This window comes from Neolamprologus brichardi, chromosome 1 (genome assembly GCF_056152115.1).
Source record: "Neolamprologus brichardi isolate AB-2024 chromosome 1, ASM5615211v1, whole genome shotgun sequence".
Taxonomy (NCBI): Eukaryota; Metazoa; Chordata; class Actinopteri; order Cichliformes; family Cichlidae; genus Neolamprologus; species Neolamprologus brichardi.
In genome coordinates this window covers 26,521,561-26,544,437 of record NC_142104.1, presented here as the reverse complement: position 1 = coordinate 26,544,437, position 22,877 = coordinate 26,521,561, and the positions used below count along the sequence as shown (strand labels likewise).

At 38.6% G+C, this 22,877-nt stretch overlaps 2 protein-coding genes across 2 annotated transcripts; one reads left to right on the top strand and one right to left on the bottom strand.

The window, feature by feature from the left end:
• The first annotated feature begins 3,604 nt into the window (after window positions 1-3,604).
• ace2 (angiotensin converting enzyme 2) lies at window positions 3,605-14,774 on the top strand. Its single transcript, XM_006780411.2, has 18 exons — window positions 3,605-3,833; window positions 3,914-4,072; window positions 4,200-4,293; window positions 4,935-5,078; window positions 5,422-5,537; window positions 5,673-5,778; window positions 6,524-6,621; window positions 6,786-6,958; window positions 9,122-9,348; window positions 9,989-10,133; window positions 11,259-11,357; window positions 11,519-11,641; window positions 11,868-12,040; window positions 12,586-12,644; window positions 12,768-12,865; window positions 12,947-13,063; window positions 13,542-13,736; window positions 14,183-14,774. The coding sequence occupies exons 1-18, from the start codon at window positions 3,645-3,647 to the stop codon at window positions 14,277-14,279; spliced, it is 2,412 nt and encodes an 803-aa protein (XP_006780474.2). The 5' UTR covers window positions 3,605-3,644; the 3' UTR covers window positions 14,280-14,774.
• Window positions 14,764-20,952, bottom strand: il1fma (interleukin-1 family member A). The gene is made up of 7 exons (XM_006780529.3): window positions 20,919-20,952; window positions 20,670-20,788; window positions 19,647-19,743; window positions 19,049-19,391; window positions 18,443-18,568; window positions 18,136-18,275; window positions 14,764-16,328 (listed from the first exon to the last, which is right to left on the bottom strand). The coding sequence occupies exons 1-7, from the start codon at window positions 20,928-20,930 to the stop codon at window positions 16,110-16,112; spliced, it is 1,056 nt and encodes a 351-aa protein (XP_006780592.3). The 5' UTR covers window positions 20,931-20,952; the 3' UTR covers window positions 14,764-16,109.
• Window positions 20,953-22,877: the final 1,925 nt, after the last annotated feature.

The window sequence follows — 22,877 nt, the reverse complement described above, 5'->3', positions numbered from 1 at the left end:
TATGTGTGAGAGTAAACTCACACATCTGCAGTCAGCTAGTTTATCAGTTGAAGTCACTTAACTCTGTCATAAAATTGATAATTAGATTAGATGATATCTGACCATAACAAGTCTTTCTTATGATTTGATTATCACCTGGAATAGGGTAGTTTTACTGTGTCCGAACATAAACCCTATGTACAGTCCGTGGTCTGAATTTTTGTGTCATCACGGAGAAATGCTTTCCCGGAGACGTCTAAAATGTTGAGAACTAGCACAAAAAGCATGTTCAAGAACTTTGGCAGGTTTGTCCTCATGATGGTTTTGCAGCTACCTGAGATACAGTTACAGAACTTTACAGGTTTCCACAAGTATTTTTTTCTTTCCCAGTCATTAAAAAAAGTTCCTGGTTTCAAACATAAAAATTAAATTACGTTTTTTTCTTTGTGTGTGTGTGTGTGTGCGTGCGCGCGTGTGAAAGCATTGTCAAAGTGAATTGCAAATCTTTACATCCTGCACACTCAGCATTGGTTTGTAGCTTTATCAGGCACGTGCAGAGAGGGGGCTAGAGGGGCTTGAGCACCCGCCCCTTTCCTGATGGGTGCCCAAAGTGCCCTTTTGTTGAGGCAACTTTTTTAAAAAAAATTATTATTATTATTTTAATGTGTGTGTGCGTGCGGAGTCCTGTCTGTGCGCCTCAACAATAATATTTAACTATTAATCACAGTTTTGCTAAATAAAAGGATCTGGCTTGCATCAGTCACATGATCACATTTAACCAATGATCGCCCTTGACTGCAGAACGCGCTGGTTACAAGCCGGGAACGAGCTCACAAAGAGCACACGCATTTTTTGCGGTCCAGAGCTGTAGGAGAAACACAAGTTAACTCAGAGACACAGACTGATGCGACAAAACCAGTAAGTAGGTGTACAGCGTACACTGTAGTGTGTAGCACACAGGAGTATTAGCTTATTACGTACACGTTGGTAAGCTGTCTTGTTGCAACTGACGAACTGAAACAAACGAGCGTGCTGTGTGCAACAGCGCGACAAACATTACCTGTCCTTTTATTAACTGCACAAGTAGTGATGGTCATAGCTGCTGGCTACCTGTGTAAGGCTGTCATGGGTCTGTAGCTCTGTCACCGTTTTAGGGAACATATTTAGTTTTAAAGTAAGTTTAGTAAGTTAAAGTAAGTAAGGCTTTTCCTGCCTTTCTGGAAGGATTATATTTCACTAAAAAACGATCTAATATGCATGTCCACATAATTATGCATTATTATAATTATAATATATTAAAAAACACACGCTGTATTTTAAAGAACATACATTAAGAAACAGATTATATTAGATTTATATTTTAAATAAGACAAAATTTGGTTTTTACAGCAGTAAAATGATTTTATCTCTACAGTTCCCCCTGCACAGAGTGGATAGTGAAACAAATGGAATCATCATAATGACATTATTTCATATTTATTACTTCTCCCTCCTCATTGCTTTATTATTGTAGCTCTAGTAATAAATAATAATGTAAGGATTCTGGATCAGCACCGTGATGCCCATAGTATATACAGTATTCTGAAGAAGGTCTAAAATGTCACTGTGTGTGCGTGCATGTGTGTGTTTTATTTAGATGGATTAAAAATATATATATTACTCATGATATAACATTGTCCAGACATGCCTGGTAAGGACATGAGGAGGGAACAGTAGGAGCTGTGTGAGGCTACTAAAGGCAGGGCTATAACATTTTTCTGTCATCATTTTATTATAGATTAAGTGTTAGGTGTGGATAATTAGATTATAGTTTATTGCAATAGCAAGTTGTGCCTTGTTCTCAGATAGACAGCACGTGGAGAGTGATATATGAAAAGATGGGATGGAAGGAAGAAGAGAAACAAAGAGTGATTCACAGGCAGAGCCTAAATTATTTCTCACAGTTTTTTTGTTGCCTTATGGTTCCAAACGCTGTCACCAATCTTTGCATTTTGTTATTATCTCATGACACTTGTTTAACCAGCTACCATCTCTCCTATGGACTTTTTAGTGTCTACAGTCTCAGATCAACACAGCCCTGCCCTTCCCATATTAGATTCTTGATGAATGTGTGTTGTTGTTATTCAGCCTGGTTCAATGTGCCCCTTTTTAACTTTGAGCACCCGCCCCTTTAAACCTCTCTGCACGGCCCTGAGCTTTATTGTCCCAAATTCCCATTTTGTACTTCCACAGACTGCGTGCCCTAAATAAGGTTTGGTGGCGTAATAATGAAACAAACGGTTCACAGATTTTTAGGGTTCATGAGGATCTAAATAGTGTTTAACCGCGAGACGGAAAGAATTTCTAAGTGCTGAAAGTACTGTAATGCCGCTAGTTTCCATAGGAGGTCACTGTTGCACCAGTGTTTCAAATTACTGCTAAGGTAGAAACATATATTTGGAAACTGCCACTTTAATAGCAGAAGTAAATAACAAAGGTAACATTCAAAATCAAGCTTTCCTCAGAATACCCCAAGTCTCAACCAGAAAGTCTTTTGAAAGTCGAATTTGCTGCTGTAACAATTCAGACGGCCTTTATCTTGTTATTTTCCCGATGTTTTAGTCAATTATTGATTGGTTTGTAGCAGAGAAAGCCAGGAAGTATTAAATAATCTTTGGTGTTAGTAATAAACATAAATATGGCATAAACTTTGTCCTTATGGCTGATTACTTATCAGTATTTAGGGCCTAACAGTGCATGACTTGCAATTTTATCTATTGCTTGGAAATTCGTCACCAACTGATAAAGTGGTTTCAGGCTCATCTAAAGCTACTGTGTTCTGTTTTTCTGCTTTACATGTAAAATTACCTCAGCAAATAATTGCATTTTAGGGTTCTGAGATTAAAAAAGCACATAAAGCAACAATAATCCCATATGGAATATATATATATATAAATCTTATAAAGTTTGTATCTCTCTTCTGTTGAACTTGTATGAAAAGCATACAAGAGTGAAAGCAGATATAAGATCCCTTGAAAAATTATATAAATGAAACTTGTATGTTTTGAATACTTCCTAAAACAATATATGAAAGTAATGAGAAAGTGGCCACTTTGATGAGTAAATCATATAAGCCTTATATAATATGAAGCAAGCCAAAGCTGATGCAAGTCTTTTATAAGTTTTTTCTATTTCTTTTCCAAATGGGAAGTAAAATAAGCAACATGAACTTAATAAACTTATTAAAGACACAAGAAAAAAGCCAAAAAGGAGAAGTAATAAAGAGAAGTAATGATAAATAATGAAGTAAAACAAAATGAAGTATACAAAATTAAGATAAGACTGATGTCTTGTTCATAACAACAACCCTTTCACTTCGAGCCAAAGTATATAAAACCTTTGAGGAAGTGGCCCCATCAAAACAGCACATTTTGTGCACATGTAACTAATTGTACAGCTTCTTGATAATTATCAAAGCGAATCTAAGACTTCCCCTCTTGTGAAGACAGCCCACTGATGTTTGCTGCTTCTCTGAAACATTGTATCTGTAAATGAAAACTCAGATACACCCTCCGTTATGGCTCTACTGTCCAAAGGCCAAGGCAGCACAGAAGGTTAATGAAACTGTATAACAGAGTCCTTCCCTCTCAGTGAGAGTTTGTCTGCGTGGAGCTGAAGCAGCCAGCATGTCTCCGAGGATTCTTGTAACGCTCCTGGCCGTGTCCTGTGCTGTTTCTGCTCAGTCAGACGTGGAGAGCCAGGCGAGGGAGTTCCTGGACAGGTTTGACAAGGAGGCGAGTGACCTTATGTACCAGTACTCGCTGGCATCATGGGCCTACAACACCAACATCACACAGGAGAACGCAGACAAAGAGGTCAGCACTTGTAAAAACACTTACTTTAAAATGTGGTTATTTTGTTACTGAGTTATAAAACCTGAAGTCATTCTCCACAGGCAGAACAGGGAGCGATCTGGGGCACGTTTTACAACAGAATGTCTGAAGAGTCCCAGAAATACCCCATCGACCAGGTCAACGACCTGGAAATCAAATTACAGCTCATTTCCCTACAAGACAAAGGCTCTGGTGCTTTGTCCGCAGATAAAGCTGCACATGTAAGACTATTTAAATATTAAATTCAACTTTGGCAAATTTTCATTTGGACAAACTGCACAGATATAGTAGTCTTCCACATCAAATTAAACATTTTATCCCTGTGTATTCTTTCATATCTTCCTGTAGCTGAATAAAGTCATGAGTGAGATGAGTACAATCTACAGCACAGCCACAGTGTGTATGCTTGACAACCCGCTTAACTGTCTGACATTGGAGCCAGGTAAGCTCTCCTTATTAGGACCTGTTGTAGTGAAGTGGCTGCCTGCTGCTGTCAAAGACAGGCAGAGCAGTTTATTATTATCATGCTCGCTAAGAAGATGAAAATATGTCTGTTTGGGACAAAAGTTTGTATTTGTTGCAGTAAAGCCACTTTCGTCACAAGGGATCGCAGCAGCGGGCAGCTCCACGTGTGATTAGTAAATGAAATCATCATAAAATAATAAAATAGCACTAATTCATCGCTATCTCCTCACAGTCAGAAGGCTCTGGGTTTGAATGTTTTGTCCTGGTGAGGGCCTTTCTGTTTGCCCTGCACAGCTTTTATCCGGGTTCTTGACTTTCTTCCCGTGATCCAATAGAATTCCCTGTTAGATGCATTTGCGATTTTAAATTTGACGTAGGTGTAAATGTGAGTGTGGATGGTTGTCTGTTTTTTTAAAGCCTATAATGGACTGCCTACTTGCCCAAGGCGCACACCTGTTCTTGATCAGTGTCAGAATGGATACAGGAACAAACCCAACTTTACTTTTTTTTGTTTTTGTTTAGTTTAGTTTTTTGGGGGGAGAATATAGGCATTTTTCTGTTTTCTCACTTCAGTGTGAGTCTGCCCTGACACCGCTCTGTGTCTTTACTTGTTTACAGGACTGGACAAAATAATGGCCACTAGTCAAAACTATGACGAACGTCTCCATGTGTGGGAGGGCTGGAGGAAAGAAGCAGGAAAGAGGATGAGACCTCTCTACGAAGACTACGTGGATCTGAAGAATGAAGCTGCCAAGCTAAATGGTGAGGAACTGATGAAAAAATAATGAATAACAGACAAGTTTCATTGCGGTGTGTCCTGATGCAGACTCTAACTTTATCAGGGACCTGTAGAGATATAAACTGATTCTCAGTGAAGATAGTGAGACAAGAGCTGATAGTGTTCAGTGATCATGACCACTCCTCCACCACTGAGGTCTAATTTTGCTTTGGCAGCATCTCGCTCATGTAACACTAGTAGTGTCATATCTTACATTATGCTTATTAAGTGTGATTACCACCAATGCTAAACACACCAAAAAATGTAAAAAAGCATTTGATTTGGTGTTTTTTCTTGATCTCTGACACAAACGCTTACTGCGTGCAGGTTTTGAAGACTATGGCGCTTACTGGAGATACAACTATGAGACTCTTGAGGACGACATCATGTACCATTACACAGGCGATGAGTTAATGGAAGATGTCCGTGTAATATACAAACAGGTACGTCCATGTCTGTGTGACGCATGCTTCACGCTTCAGTGCCTCTGTGTTAAAGACAGTTAGAATGTGCAGTTGGTTATTGACTGTGACGTAATTAACATAAATTATTTATAATAATTGTTTTTTTTTCCACAGATCCTGCCTTTATACAAGGAGCTGCATGCCTATGTGAGAGCCAAGCTTATGGAGGTCTATCCAGGGCATATTGATTCAGATGGATTTCTCCCAGCCCACTTGCTGGGTATGTTTCTGGTTTCAAAGCTAATAATGAAACCAAAGACACTGAATGCGAAATATTCACCTACTACTCTCATAATTACATTTTTATATGCTTTAATTTTACAGAGTTAGTGTTTTTGGCATAAATTCAGCACAGTTGCGAAACAAATTTGAGAGCGGCATCAGGAGCTTTATTATCATGAAAGAGTCAAGATTCAAATCTGTTTCATCATATACAGAAAATTAAGATCTTCACTTCCTGTCCTCTATGATTATCAGGCTACAAATAACTTTTAAAGAAAACATCTAAAAGTGTGTTGGGGGGGGTATTACATTTGATTCCCCCATCATCGCTCCCTCATGTCTGCACTTTCTGTAATATTTTCTTATTTGATCCTTGGTTTAAGTGTAGAGTCTTTGTTCATGGGGCTTGTGGGATACCTGACGACAAAAAAAGAGTAATTGACAACATATAACTGTAATCTGTAAACCGTGACAACAAAAATGTTGTTGACAGAGCAGATAGTTCATGCAAGGTCTCATAAGTTCAGAACTGAAAGTGTGTCTCCCTCTGCTGTTCATGTATTATCACTACCTCTCTGTGCTACAGAAAAATAATGCCAACAGACTTATTATATTGTATATGTGGCTTTTAGCTGGAAATAACTGATCCACCCACATGCATTGTGCACGTATAAAAAGCTACAGTCTGCTGTAGACGGAGAAAATGTATGAAAAAATAATTTTCTTATTTGTTGGTTGTTCAGGTGACATGTGGGGAAGATTCTGGACCAACCTTTATTCTCTAACAGTGCCATATCCTGACAAACCGGATATCGATGTCAGTCAGTCTATGGTGGACAAGGTATTGCAGAACTTTTTATTTATATTAAAAAAACAGACAGCCCTGTGACATGGGGTTATCTGTCCAGGGTGTACCCTGTGTCTTGTCCTATGGTAGATAGAGTGGATGGATGGAAAATAAATATGTATACTTAGAAATTCCCTACCTGTCATCTTAAATTTCAGGGTTGGACCAAGCTTCAGCTTTTCCAAGAAGCTGAGAAGTTCTTCATGTCTGTGGGCCTCTACAAGATGTTTGACAACTTCTGGACTCACTCTATGTTTGTACATCCCGATGATGGACGCAATGTGGTCTGTCACCCCACAGCCTGGGACATGGGAAACAGAAAGGACTTTAGGTAGAGTATACACAGCTACACTACTGTGCAACAGTCTTAAGACACCTGTCATTTCTTTATGAGTTAACCAGTTTTGTATCTACAAACAACTAACAACTTAGCAAAGAACAAAACTTAAATTTCTTAAGGCACCTTGTAAAATTGAAACTCACTTAGCAGATCTCACGCAGCGATGAATCCATATGTGAATTTTCTGGTTCAAATCAGTGTCAAAATATAAAGAGGAGGTCGGGAGAGAGGTACAGTGAGACTCTGATTTTGATCCACGGTGGGATGTGGTAATTGTCTGGTTGGCAACAACAATGATCCCAAACACACTTCGGATAAAGTAAAAGCGTACCGGATGGAAAAGCACACAATGGAACACTATCAGTGATGGTTTGGTCCCCCCTGAGCCCGGACCTTAACATTATTGAAGCAGTGTGAGATCACCTTAGAGAACAGAACAAAAAGCAGCCAACATCCAAAGAAGAGCTTTGAATGTCCTCCAAGATGCCTGGAGAACTATTCCTGAAGACTTCACAAAGAAATACAATACAATACAACTTTATTTATATAGCACATTTAAAACCAAAGGTACACCAAAGTGCTTCACAACAAGGTTAAAACATAAGATAAAAGATAAAAGGCTATAACAGAGTACAAAACCCCCCAAAGGTACAGACAGAATAAGAAGTAAAACATTAGAGCATGGTTTAGAAGATAAAATTACAGGGTATTCATAAATATAAGGTGGGGGTATTTATGCAGTGGAACATTAGTAGGAAGATAAGTAACATAAGGGTAAAATATAGGGGAAGTGCACTAACTAACTGAAAATGCTCGGTCAAACAAGTATGTTTTTAACTGAGATTTAAATGCAGAGATTTAAATCTGAGATTTTAGAAGCACAAATAGCAGCAGGAAGATTGTTCCAGAGGCTCGGGGCTGCCAGGGCAGAAGCACGGTCACCTCTGGTCTGTAGCTGGGATCTAGGCTGCACTAAGAGTAATTGTCCTGATGATCTTAGGGCTCTCCTATGGGTATATGGACTAAGGAGTTCAGTGAGGTAGCACGGTGCAGTATTGTTTATGATTTTAACGGTAAGCAACAGAATTTTAAACTCAATTCGGTATTTGACAGGGCGCCAATGCAGGTCAGCAAGGACTGGAGTGATAGAGGCTAACCTTGCGGTTCCAGTCAGAAGGCTGGACAACCTGCAATCTATGAAGAAGGGTGGAGTGGAGACCAAAGTAAAGGGAATTACAGTAGTCTAATCTAGAGGTCACAAAAGCATGGATTAGTTTCTCAATGTCCTTGTGCGGTATGTAGTGCTTGGCCTTGGAGATTTGACGCAATTGGTAGAAACTAGATTTAACTATAGTGGATACTTGCTTGTCAAACTTAAAGGAGCTGGCAAAGAGAACACCTAAGTTGCTAACAGTGCCAGGAAGAAAGGCGGCAAGGGGTCCTTGACAGAAATAACAGAAAGCTTGTTAAGAGAGTTCAAGCTCTTCTAGGCAAGAGGAAAAAAGGTGTATATACAAGATGTCGACTTTCAAGCTCCTTCGAATTGTACAAACTCTGTGTTTGCCTTTTATACTGTATTTCCAAGCCTGCATACTTCAGTAATTTAATGCTCTTATTTCCCATTGTCTTAGCAAAACTTAGCAAGACATGAAGAACAAGAGGTGGCTCATAACTTTTGATTTATCTATCCATCTGTCCATCTGTCTATCTAGGTTCGACTTTTGTTAAAGCAAGTTGGCAGCTGGGAATTATGATAGCCATAAAAATAAACCTATTGGAACACTGATGTTGTGATGCTATTTAATCGCTGAATCATCCTTTTCTGCTGATAAAGATAACCAAAGTCTAGGTTGTAAAATATTAATATAATTTCCCCAACACTGCCTAGAATAACAAAGTTTCTCAAAATGCAAAATAAGCAAAATAATTTTATAGTTACTCATGTGTCAGTTTGGTTTAAAATTACAGGAAAAGATTTTGCGTGTAAAACTGAAGTCCTCTACCTGTCTTTTTAATTAGTTATTCTGCTTTTAGTGCTTGGAGTTCACTGAGTTCACTATTGCTCTTTTACTGGTCACTGGTCACATTAGTATGAAGTCTCTCTGTCACACAATATAATTGCTGATATCACCATTTCTCCTGTGATATCTTCAGGATCAAGATGTGCACCCAGGTTAACATGGACAACTACCTCACAGCACACCATGAAATGGGACACAACGAGTACCAGATGGCTTACCGCAATCTGTCCTACCTTCTGAGGGACGGAGCCAATGAGGGTTTCCACGAGGCTGTTGGAGAAATCATGTCCCTCTCTGCTGCAACACCCAAACACCTACAGAGCCTGAATCTCCTGCCTGCTGACTTTGTTTATGATCAAGGTACAGCCGTTGCGGGCAGCACTGGTGCTTAAAAACATTAAAGCTGCTTTAATCAATAGATTTATAATAACAAGAAACAGGTGAATGAGTAAGCTACAGAGAGCAATCACCTAACTCTGCAGTTTTTGTATGCAGAATTTTAACTTCTTTCAGCCAATTGTTTTAGTTTTCTGTCCCCTCAATTTTACAGGAGCATTCAATATATACCCAACATTAGAACTCAGGTAGTCGCAATTGCTGGTGTCTCACTTCTACAGACAACCTCAAATGACAACCTGAGGAAGTGCTGTTTCTGGCTTGATTTTTCTGTCCTGATGCTTGCCCCCTCAACATGAACCTAGATATTATGAACACGTTGACCTTGTTTTTATTGCCTCTGCGTAGCAAAACAAATATGTATTTATTGCAGATTTAATTTTGCAATGTGTCTGGATTATTAAATGTAGGGTTAAGATAACTTAAGCACTACATGCGATATCAGGATAAGATGACCTGCAGCCTTATGCTAACTGGTATTCAAACTGTCATCGATTTACAGTCTCTGATAAAGAGGCCATAAACATAAAAACAAAGCATTTGTAAAATTTAATTACGTTCTCACTCTGAATCATAAACTGTCTTTGTGTTTAATGCCTTACAGACACAGAGATCAACTTTCTGCTGAAACAGGCACTCACTATTGTGGCCACCCTGCCTTTCACCTACATGCTGGAGGAATGGAGGTGGCAGGTGTTTGCAGGGAACATCACCAAGGATGAATGGATGCAACGCTGGTGGCAGATGAAGTGAGCAGAGTTATGCAATATTTAGTATAAAGTTTACTTCAATGTCATCAGATTACAGTTAGGTTCATACTTTTTTTAACTATTTTTTTTGCATCTGTGCACCCCTATAGAGATTTTAAAATCAAACAAGATGCAAATGAGGTGCAGAATTTCTTGTACTTAATGCAAACTGTTCATGCAAACTGCATGCAAACTTAGGGATTACAGCCATTTTTAAAAGATGAATTCAATTCCATGAAAAATGAATCCAAAGATTTAGAGTTCATTTGAAGTGTTGAATTTAAATTTGTCTGCTTTTCACTAGAATCTCAATTTGATGTTCCAAGACTTAAAGTAAAGTAGGCCAAATTATGCTGAATAAACCAACATAAACCTGTTAAAAAAATAGGAGTGACCAAATCAAAGTTATTAAAAAGAATTAATGCACAGGCCAGCTCGATAACACCAAAAGGCTTAAAAGAGCACAGAAGACAACTAAAGGAGATCATGGCAAAAATGTTTCCTCCACAACATCACAACACTCTCAAGAAGGTCATTGTACCATTATGGAAGTCTATAACGTAGATGTGCCTTCTTGACTGGAAATGCAAAAAGTTTACAACAAGGTGCAAACAAGTCACCTAATCTCAACACAACAGAGCCTTCTTTGTAGTTATTAAATGCAATGCAGCAACTGAATATTGATGCAATAAAGGCCTGTGAGAACATTTTAAGTGAAGACACGGTTTTTGATATCCATGGGTTTTAGACTTCAAGCAGCCACCAAGAACAATGGAGTTTTTAATCCAAGTTTTAATAACAGTCCTTAAATTTAAAAGTTTGTCTCTGTCTTTGTCTCTAACTCTTAAACTGTAAATGCAAAACCGTAGTTAATCCTTTGAATTAAAGTCAGCACTTCAACCACATCTTAATTGTTCAAGTTAAAATCCATTGTGGATTGGTTCTGCTGGCAGCCATGCGAAATTACAACAAAAACACAACAGAAATGTTACAAAGCGGGCATAACTGTAGGGAAGTGACTTAAAAACTGGAGAAATAAAAAAAGGTCTTCATTTTGTGCAGTTTAGCAGCTGCTTCACTGCAGGCCTGACAGCTTGTATTATTGATTCTGTGTTGTTTTAATAGGAGAGAGATGGTTGGGGTGATGGAGCCAGTGCCAAGAGATGAGACTTACTGTGACCCACCCGCTCTGTTCCATGTGTCTGGAGACTATTCATTCATCAGGTAACAATCCCAATCTAAAGCTGCATTTTGTGTAAATAACACTACAGATTGTGGATTGACTTAATTCTTAAATCATAGCAGTTATGACCATTTGGTGCAGTTCTCAGTTCACTTTAAACTGAACCTGTGTGTGTGTCCATTTGTTACTGCTTTCGATCCAGGTACTTCACACGAACCATCTACCAGTTTCAGTTCCAAAAAGCGCTCTGCGATGCGGCCGGTCACACAGGCGACCTGTCTGCATGTGACATCACTAATTCTATCGAAGCAGGAACCAAGCTAAGGTGCATACAACTTCCCTTTCTTCATTTTTAACCTCGCTCGCTTGATTTTCTTATCACAGCAGTGTGTTTATGTTTTCTAGGAAGTCCATCTAGCTATTTGAAATTACAGCATAAATGGTGCAGGATTTCAATTTTGCTCTAGCACATTGTATTACTTTTTTGTTCTTCACGTCTAAAAGTGCTGGAATAATTTATCATCATCATCATCCTCATTGTTTTCTTCTAGGAATATGTTAGAACTTGGAAGGTCTAAGTCTTGGACCAGGGCTTTGCAAGCAATATCTGGTGACACAAAGATGGATGCCCAACCTCTGCTGGACTATTTCCATAAACTTTATGAGTGGTTGCAGGCACATAACAAGAAACACAACCTGGTTGTAGGCTGGAGTGAAGATCCATGTAAGTACAAAAGATACCCAAAATGAAAATTATACTATTATATTATTGATACCGCTCTTCCTGATGCCACTACTTGACAAAAGACTGAACGTGGGAAGGAAACTCTCTGTAGTCTGTACTTGCACGTGTAAAGTGCATTGAATGATTTGTACACAAACTTTAGAACTGACTAATTTACTTGAATCTAGTTGTCATCGTCCAGCATAATACAGCTTTCAAAATGCCGTTGTTTTTTTTTTACAATTTGCTTTTTATACTCAAAGAAGACAACATTTTAATTAGTGTCACAGTCTTCTGTTCCCAACCATATGTCCTTAATTTATCACCACTCTTCTCACACATTTTCTGGTCCTGTTAGCCTTTAAGCTTTCATCGATTCTTAAAATCTTAAAATCAAAAGTCTGCTTTTGGGTCCTCACCCCTACAGCTATCTGTTCTTCCTTATTTCTAGACTTTATGCTAGTTAACGTAATATGCTGGAGCACATTTATCATACAGGTATACATCTTTAAAATGTCTTTAACTGATTGTTGTTCCCATTACAGATCCAGAATATTCAATTAAAGTGAGACTAAGTTTAAATTCTGCAATGGGCGATGATGCTGTGAGTACTAAAAATTGTCATTGAGACAGAAATTTTGCAGGAATTCTGCACTTGTGAAGTGAAATACTGTCTGTTTAACGTCATGCCCATTGTTGTTGTTTTTTAATCTACTATGTGTTTCAGTACCCCTGGAATGACAATGAGCTTTACCTGTTCCGGGCCAACATTGCTTATGCCTTGAGGCAGTACTACAGCCAGAAGAACAAGACTCTTCCTTTCACGTCAGTATGCGGTCGATATTTTGTGCTTTAAGCAAAACAAAAAAATTGTTTGGTTTGAGTTTTCTCTGTTTGCACATGCAGAATAACTAATGTCATCACCTATAAGGAGACTCCCAGAATCTCTTTCTACGTTGTCGCCAAAAACCCAAATACACCCACTGAATTCATCCCAAAGAATGAGCTGAAGGAAGCCATCAGGTGAGGATCAAGTGCGTGAGTGGCTAAATACAGAATATCCCAAAGCACTGAGCTCAGCATCCTAAGGTAGCTGCAGTAGCCAAGCTATTTCATTTATTTAAAATCTTTTTAGTTGCAGTTTTTAGCTGGATGGAAATGTTGAACTTCAGTAACATGGCACAAATTGCCATCAAATTGCTGTTTTATTCACGCATCCATGGTCTTTACAGGATTAGTCGCAGGTGTCTTTGGTGATCTATGGCTCAAACCTTTTTCTTATGAAATGAATTGTAAACTCTTTAAAATATTTTTTAAAATGTCTTGGTACAGCTATAACAACAGCATGCATTTATAACATATTCTTTTTATTTTTTTTATTATAAGAGTTGTAATTTAACTGCCTCCTGCTACACCTGAAATAACCAACCTGGTAGTAATGTCACCTGTGCCTGTTTATGAGTTGTAAAGCAATAGTAAAGTCATTTAAAATCTATTCCAGGTTAGCTCGAGGCCGGATCAACGACGCCTTCAAGTTAGGTGATAATACTCTGGAGTTTGCCGGTATCCTACCAACACTGGCCTCACCCACTGAGCAACCTGTGCAGGTGTGGCTGGTGGTATTTGGTGTGCTTATGAGCATTGTGGTGGTAGCCGGCGTCTACCTTGTCGTCTCTGGTGTCAAGGAGCGCAGGAAGTGAGTAGACCAAAATATACACTACTAGTAATATACTGCTCAATTTTTCCAGTTATTTACTGCAATTCAAGTCATTCAAGTCCAATGAATAGCTTGATAACTGAAAAATAATGTACATTTCAGAATTATACAAAAAAGCCTTTTTCAGGGAACATAAAATGGGTTAAAATTTAAAGCTGTTCTGCAAGTCTCAGTTTCAACTGTGAAGAGAAGACTTCGAGCTGCAGGTTTAACAGGACGGGTTGTGTATGTGTGTTTTAATTATATGTAGATATTACAAGTCTGTCTATGCAGCTGTATGTTTTTACCATCAGAGCTTTAGTCTGCCCCTTTTCACAAATGATATCTTGACTTCACATAGACTCGGTGACTAAATGAGTAAAAAATATTCCAATTAAATTAATTATGTGCATAATGTTAAGGAATGTTGTTTTCTGTGTTTATAGGAAAAAGCCTGGTGTGGAGAACCCCTATGAGTCATCCACTGATGGACAAAGCAACAAAGCCTATGATGACAGTGACAATGAGCAAACTGGATTCTGAGTCTACCACTGTCGTAGTAGATCAGAGGGTTGTTAATTGGCAACAGTGAATAACCCTGTTAATGAACAGTATCCTTAATTGCCATTTACATAATATACTTCCATGTGAATGTCATTAAAGTGTTATTATACAGTATTTTGTGATATAATAAGTAACAAGTTTAACACACTGCCTTACCTCCCTTTTTGAAACCCTTTTTACTTACCTGTGCAATTATGTATATTTAACTGTTTTGGTAATAATAATAATAATAATAATAATAATAATAATAATCGGTTTAAAGTATAATTTTAAAAACAAAGTTCATAATTGAAAAAGTTAGGCAAATTCAAGTCACATTTATGATCACAGCACACATTTAGTTTTAGTCTAGTTTACTGTGTTTTCATATCAAAACTGAGAGATTTCCTAAAGTATCAAATCTTGTCATTATACACCTAGATGCTAAAGAAAAATGATAAAATAAAAACATGAATGTTGCATTAAAAAATTCTGCTACACAGTTTACCAATGGAACTTTTTTTTACTTGTCAGCTGCGCATGTGTACAAAAAAAGACATTTCTTTCGCAAGCAGTGAGTGACCATTAAGCGAAAAGGAGAATGGTACATTTGTATGAGTTGATATTATACAATCAAAGCCTAAAGGTGTGATTTCCAGGACGTCTGAGATGTGTTATTAAAAAAAGAATTCTAAATATGTTTGGTTGTGTTAATGCATTGGGCCATTATTTATCATTCATGTAATGTGTCATTTTTCCTTACAATGTCTTATAATATATTGGAAACCGTATTGCTGTATCAAACATATAGATTATACAATATGAGTTCAAAAAAGAAAACAAACAAACAAAAAAATTCAGCTTGAAAGACTTTAAACGACAACGGACCCCAGCTCTGTTTACATATCAGTACACGGTACACATCAGACATCCTAGATCGCAGGCCAATGATTGATTTTGTAATCGTATCATTGGAACTGCTGCCATATATTCCCGACACCAAGGAACACCTGATCGCCACCTTCGCCTGGTGGTGAGCTGGATCAGGTGGTGGGAGAGGATGCTGGATGGGCGTGGCATATCTAAACACAGAGTGAAGGTGTGCTGGGAGTGTTGGGTAGAAGCTCTGGTCTGTGAAATGTCAAATTCACACTTCCAGCAGAAATTTGACAACATTGTGAGGGAAATAGGGAACAGTGAGGCCCCTTGACCATGTTCCCAACCTCCATTGCTGAGGTAGCTGCAATGGGCTACAAGGTGGGTGGTGCCTTTCTTGGTAGGGCCAGGTGAAGTGTGGCTCTGAAGCAAAAACTTGAATGTGTTTGGTGAGAGCATTAAGACTTTCAGTCAGCCTCAAAGTGATTCTAGCAAATCTTCAGGCAACTCAGAAACTTGCGGTGTGTGGTACGGGTGCTGCCAGTTTCAACTGAGGATGTAAGTCGGATGGCGGAAGGAATACTTTGAGGATCTCCTCAATCCCACAGACTTACCTTCTGTAGAGGAAGCAGAGCCTGGGTACAAGAAGGATGACCCATCCATCACTTGGGGTAAGGTCACTGAGGCAAGTAAAAAACGAAAGTGTAACACTACAGTTGGTGTCTGAGATCATTTTCCACGTCATCTCTCAGGTAGGGACATGTGGAATGACAGCTGTGTAAAGGCATAGCCTTATTGAGATGGAGAACTATGGATTTCTGCAGCAGCAGAATTTGAAACATGGATGTTGGTTTGTGTTGTTAAACCAGGTCACATGAAATATTTACAAGAATTTTTTTAAAAATGTAACTGACTTTTCTGAGTCCTGAAAATGCAGAAGAAAATGACTCTCCATCACTTTTGAATGATGAAGAGGAAGGACTGATCCACTGTATGTCCATCCAGGGTTGCCACGCCCACTGTGTCTGTGTTGCAAACGTTGATGAACCAACCGCTATACAATGCTGACTCAAATCTCCGTCGTCTCGCTGAGTCACCCTTCATGTAAAACACAAAGGAGAGGGTACTCTCATCGCTCTTGGAGATCTGCTTCAGCCTCTGCTTCTCACATGTCTAAAGGGATGAAAGCGTGGATTAGTTTGCTTGAAAATGGCAATTTGGCAGAAGACTACACCAGGTTCCACTACTGTCAGCTAAGAACAAGCAGTGAGGCTACAGTTCACACAGTACAACAGAAGATTGGAAAGCCATTGTTTGGTCCGATAAGGCTTGATTTCTGCTGCTACATTTGGAAGGTAGGATCAGACTTTGGCATAAGCATGAAAGGATGCATCCATCCTGCCTTGTATCAATAGTTCAGCTTGGTGGTGTAATGGACATTTTTTGAACACCCTTTAGGAGTACCAGCTGTGCATCATTTAAACACCACGGTCTACTCGAGTATTACTGCTGACCTTGTCAATTCATCAAGACTATACAGTGTACTCTGATGGCTGCTTCCAACAGAATTATGTGCCAGGTCTCAAATCATCTCAAACTGGTTTGTTCAACACGACAGTGACTCAAACGACCTCCACAGTCACCAGATCTTAATCCACTGCAGGACCTTTGAGATGTGGTGGAGCAGGAGAGTCTCATCATGGAGCAGCTGACAAATCTGCTGCGTCTGTCTGAAGCTATCATGTCAATGATAGTAAAATCTCTGAGGAATGCTTCCAGAGGGCTGTTGAATCTGCGCCACAAAAATTTAGGCAATTTTGAAAATAAAAGGGCTCCAACATAATATTAACAAGATGAATCTAATATTTAACTGGTATTAGATTAGTGTGACCTCTAAAGTAGCAATTTTTGTACTGTTTTGGTTCTGGCAGGCATGTGGATTTTTTTTCTCCTTCTCTCTCCTCTCTGTAACCGCTCTCTCTTTATTTCTGCCATTCTCATTAGGCCATTATTTCGGTTGTATGCTTTTAGCCCGTTCTGTACTATATTCTCGAGAATGTGCAGCTAACATGGAGAAAATTAGAGCAGTAACCAAGTGGCCGGTTCCTGCCACTAATTACACAGTCTCATTCTTCAGACACTCTGTTTAATGGCCAAAAATTGACAAAGATTTTAAAGAATATGTACTTAATTTCCTGCTCCATTTGAACAGTTTCTCTTGTCCCTGTCTCCCTTTGAAGTGTCTCTTGGTTACCAGCCTCCTTTGTTGTTCACAGCTCTTTCTGTTCAGCATGATGTATGCCCCTGCCATCTGTGGAAACAGGCCAAACCTGCCCTCCTCAGAACAGCTGACCAGAATGGTTGATTGGAGGACTCCAGCTCCTAAGTGTTGTTGCAGACCATGTACACCCTTTAATAGAAATGACTGTGGCCTCTTTCAACAGGATAAAATGCTCTGCCACAAAGCAAAAATGTATCAGCAATGGTTTGAGGAGCATATCTTCAGGTTGAGGTATTGACTTGGTCTCCAAATTGCCCCAGATCTAAATCCAATTGAGCATCTCTAGGATGTGCTGGACAAAAAGTCTGACCCATGAAGGTCTCACCTCATAACTAAAGGGATCTGTTGCTAACATCTTGGTGCCTGATACCACAGTCCATGCCTCAGGGGGGAAGGCTAATTTTGGGACCAACACAATATTAGGCAGGTGGTCATAATGTTATGCCTAATCTGTGTATATTTAAACAATTTTGATATTACTACTAATTTGAGATGCTAATTATTCTGCCATTATACATTTTTTGTAACATAACTCTGTCTAAGCAAATCTTTTAAAGTGAGAAGTGTATCTACATAGAACAAAGGACAGAAACTGGCATGCAATGCTTTCATCCCCTGAACAATTATGGCTTAGTCCAGAGAAACAAATGTTTATCAAGCCTTTTTTTTCACTGAAAATCAAGAGCGTACACTTATTACCTCCACTTTTAGGAGCACTCTGTCCGCTTGCTTGCAGCACATGAGGAAGCAGTTGGAATCGGTGAGGTTTAGCACCACTGGCATCCCACTGGAACCCCTTCTGAAACCGCTTGACTTGTAGTAGTAGATAGTAATTTTCTCTGAGCACAAAAGGAAACCAAAACAATGAGAGCAGTTTCTATATCAGAACAGAGTATTTTCTTACTCTGCCTAACACTGGAGAAAATGTGAATGATGACAGCTTCAGTAAAAACTCATCTGAAAACCACAAGTGCCACGTTGATGTGTCCTACTCTGACAGACAAACCTGGATTTGGAGAAGCATAGACGATCCTCTCAGAACAGATACCTCGGAGGTATTGGCGAGTGGCCAGATTTTCAATTAAAACATTCGACAACTTTTCCTGCCGGAAACTGCCGCCTCCTCTCGGAACTGAAAGTAAGAATGGGAACAAGGGCCCCTGTTTATAAGTCATATCCCTTTTTAAAAACAAAGGTGACTCCACTGACCGTTTTCAAACTGTGATTTCACAGTAGTGGTCTTGTGTTCTTTACATCGATCTCGACTTTCACAGGTTTCATTTTTCCTTTATGAGATTTAATGTTGCCAGTTGAAGGCAGTTGTACAACACATAAGTGATCTATGGGGGCCTGCAGAAAAACTGCCTAGTCAAGGTCATAACAGCTGCCAGGACACATTTTGGTTCATGGGTGTAAACATGCGACCATTCTCAGTAGCTTCCTCTTTAGATAACCACAAATATACAGAAGCAAAAGAAATACCCAGTTGCCTCACAACATTCAAACACTTTAATTCATTAAATACTGTAAATATTGCTGTTAGCAAAGTTAATTATGAGAAAAGAAGAAAAGCTGGGAGAAAAGGCAGGAGAGTAAAACTGCTTTTACTTACCGAGCGTCACCGTGCTGGATTCTGCCACCATGATGATGTCATTAAAGGTACATCCTGTCGCATCACAGCCCCTGCCTCTCACCAGAGAGATGCTAGTTTTTGTCATCTCAACAACAAACATCTCATTCTCCTCAGTTTTCGCTTGGCAAAGATCCTCTTCAATATTCCCCGTCTCCTTTTCTTCTTCCTGCGGCTCCACTACAGTTCCCTTCGGGTCATCCTCCCTTGTCATCTCCCAGCTAAAGCTGAGGAGTGTGGGCTCTTTAGAGACTGGTTGTAAAGTGTCTTCAGTCAGGGATGTCTGCTCAGTGTGGTCCTCTTCCTTGGCTGGTTTGCACACTGTCTGAAGAGAACGAAGAGAAACAGGATAATATAAAATACCCCCAAAAACCAAAATAAACACAGAAAAAAGATGTTCGCAGTTAGCATTTACCAAGATTATGAAGAACATAAGCACAGAAATTTGAATCACATTACACAATTTCATAATGTTTACATATATAAAGTGAAACACAATGAATTGTTTATTTTATTTTATTTTTAATCTTCTAAGACTGTATCTGAAATAATATCTCTAAACTAGAAGTCGTCAACTCACCAGCATTGGACTCCCCTCAGCTATCATGTTTGCCACCTCCTCAGGTGTAAGATCATTCGCGTCCATGCCATTTATCTGCAGAAGCTTGTCTCCTTTTCTGATAAAAATAAACAGTAAATAAATCAAATAAATATACAATGTGCTTTACTGAGCCCTTTTGTGTTTGGCAGATGTAATAAAAGGAGTTAGCGTGTGTTCATAAATAATAATTTACTAGTTTTACTCTTTAAAGGGGTTATTTTTTCCACTACAGAAGGTCTCGTGAGTACACTGAGCTAGAGATGAACACAAAAAAATGATCTTCAGACATTTCTTAGCAGTTAAGAAAACAATCCAACCCAAAATTGGAATAAAATTACAAAATAAGGCGACAGAATTATATAATACATCTCAGTTCATTTGCTCAATTCACCTATAATATTTCACAGTTTCAAACTTTTCTGGCATCATGTTGAAACGATTAAGTGGTAGAATTTGAAAACAGTGAAAATAAGAGAAAAAACAGGATTACATAATTAGGTATGCAACAAACCAAGATACTCCAAACTGAACTCATGCTCAAAGAAAGAAAGAAGAGAAAAAGAAATTCTGCACAAAATGCTGACTTTAAGTAATTTTATCACATTTAAATTTTGTAATTTTGTTACATTTTATTGGATCTGGTCAAATTGGTCAACATTTTATACCAAGTTTATTTCAGTTTATTCCTTAAGAATGAATTATTGGAATAAATAAACATATCTTTCATCACTGCTTCATGTTTAATGAGGGTGAAAAATAGACGTCTCAACATGTAAGCTGGAGAGAAAACCTCAATGTAAATATAAATAAAAACTAAGAGAGTTATATGTTTTTACCAAAAACATGGTCTTGGTAAAAAAAAATCCATAACATGAGGTCCGTGCAACGTTATATGACTACAACTTTTGAGGCTCTACAGTAAAACTGTATTAACTTCTTCCATAGTAGTACCCGGAAAATAGTTGAAGAGAAAGAATCCGCTAAACAGAGAGCAAATTATACCTGACATAAAGTTTTCCTTCATTCTTCATTTTGTACTTCACCACATTTTCCACTACATATTGATGCTTTCCCTCATGGATCTTGTGTGCAATCAGCACACCGCCCTTAACCAGAGAATCCTAAAATGTACAAAAAGAACACAAACTTTAACTTTTCTCAACAAAGACAATCATGTCAGGATTATCTTTTAAGTGTATCTCACTACATGTAGTGCTTATTGTTAGGGGACCGTTAAGCGTTGTCACCTACCTTCATGTCCATGGTGGCAGCGATGTCCGCTCTAGATAGCGTAATACCACTGACTGAAACAGACTCCGGTGAAAGTGGCAGTTTTTAAGTCTTCCAGTGTGTCTGTGCTTCAACTTATTATAGAACAAAAAAGGGAACTGTGAGTGAGAAAACACTGACACTGTCGTGGATGGGGAACTGCTGTCAAAAAAGGAAGTAAGAGAAGATTAGAACATTTATGATGAAAAGTGGACACAGTGTATGGTTTGTTTTAAAGCAGAACTTGTGAAGCATGTGGAAGAAGAAGGTTATGATTTAACTGTAAAATATCTTTTCAATAGCAACAAATACAGTGCTTTGATAAGTCACACACTTCCCTTTTCAAAACTGATAGAGACTAAAATATTATCACATAGTATTACTATATAATATTACTCAGATAACATCCCTTTTTTTCTTTCACTGTGTTTAAACTTCCTTAAAAACACCAATAATAAGGATTAAAAAATTAGCATGAAAACCTGAAAAGCTTCAAATATAAATCCCAACAGTCAGACTTACAGTGTATCACAGATCACATGTAAGCTGTTGGAAAAGAAATCTCTTCCCTGTGACAGTTATGATGGAAATATATAATGTAACTAAATATCAGTTCATTTTTACCCATGTCTGCCTGTACATTAGAAAAAACACAGTACCAGATTGTGAACATCAAGTAAATGCAAGTAAAATTCCTCCATTTAAAACCATAAGTACAGCGTTCACTATTAATTTAATGCTTAAAAAGTAAAAAGATGCCGCTTCTTAATTTGTACATTTCACTGCTTTAAACAGAGGCGCTACCAACGGGGGGCCGGGGGGCCCTGGCCAACCCCCTGGCAAAACTGTCCTAATAATGTAAAAATGGTGCAGAAAAGCTGGTGCCAATCCCTGGACAGATCGCTGGTGCATCTCAGGGACAACACAGAGACAGGCAACATGATCGAATGCTTATTTTTCTTTCCTGAACAAGTTTGCTCCTAAAGTTAACTCCACTCTGAGAAAGTGAATCTTAAGCTGCTTCTGCTGACAATCATTAAAGTGATGGTTGGGACTTCCAGTCAATTAAAACAGATTAACATGGATTTCCAAATTTCCACCTATTTTATGTCACATCAACTTTAATAGCGGGGAATTAACCAGGCATACAACTCCCAAAAAGTGGATTCTGTTCATCTGGACTTTTTTCAGTGGGAGAAACATCACGTCACTCATCCAAGTAACTTCTTCAGTCTCATATAGGGCATGTTTTTCAAGTAACCTATATTTGATGACAGCATACTAAAACTGGAAATTCAGTTTCTGGTGCCCCCCCCCCCCCCCCCCCCCCCCCCCCCATATTTTTAGTGGCCCCTATAAGGCCACCCCTATGAAAAAATTCTGGATGCCCCCCTTGCTGTACAGTACATATTTCATATTCTTGCTCAAAAAAGGTCAACCTATTATGAGTTAAGTTTATTTTAAGAAGGTGATTTTTGTGATGCGTCCATGCTACCAGCAGCCATGGCTACCCAACTGAGAGAGATGGATTTAAAGCACATTTAATTACTATCTTATTATAAAAAAAGAAGTCAGCACAAATCTCTGAGCTTAAATTGTATATACATATTTATAATTTGACCTCCACACAGTGTATTGCTTATCATGATTTGTGTTGAATTACAGTGTTTTAGCCCACTTTAATGACATGAAACGTGATATAGTGTCGCAACAAAAACGTCGGGATGTTACGCCTCGGGAGTGAGAACGGGCTCAGTGTCCTCACAATTTTGTGTTCCAGCACCACCTAGTGGAGGACACCATGATTTATTAGAGAAGAGAAGAGAGGGTTTCTGGATATTTACTTTACAGCATTGAATGCTGAACTCCTATTTAAAGTAATTTTGAAATTTTCCAAAGGAGCCTGTTTATGTGGATCATTGTTTGATTTATTATTTGAAT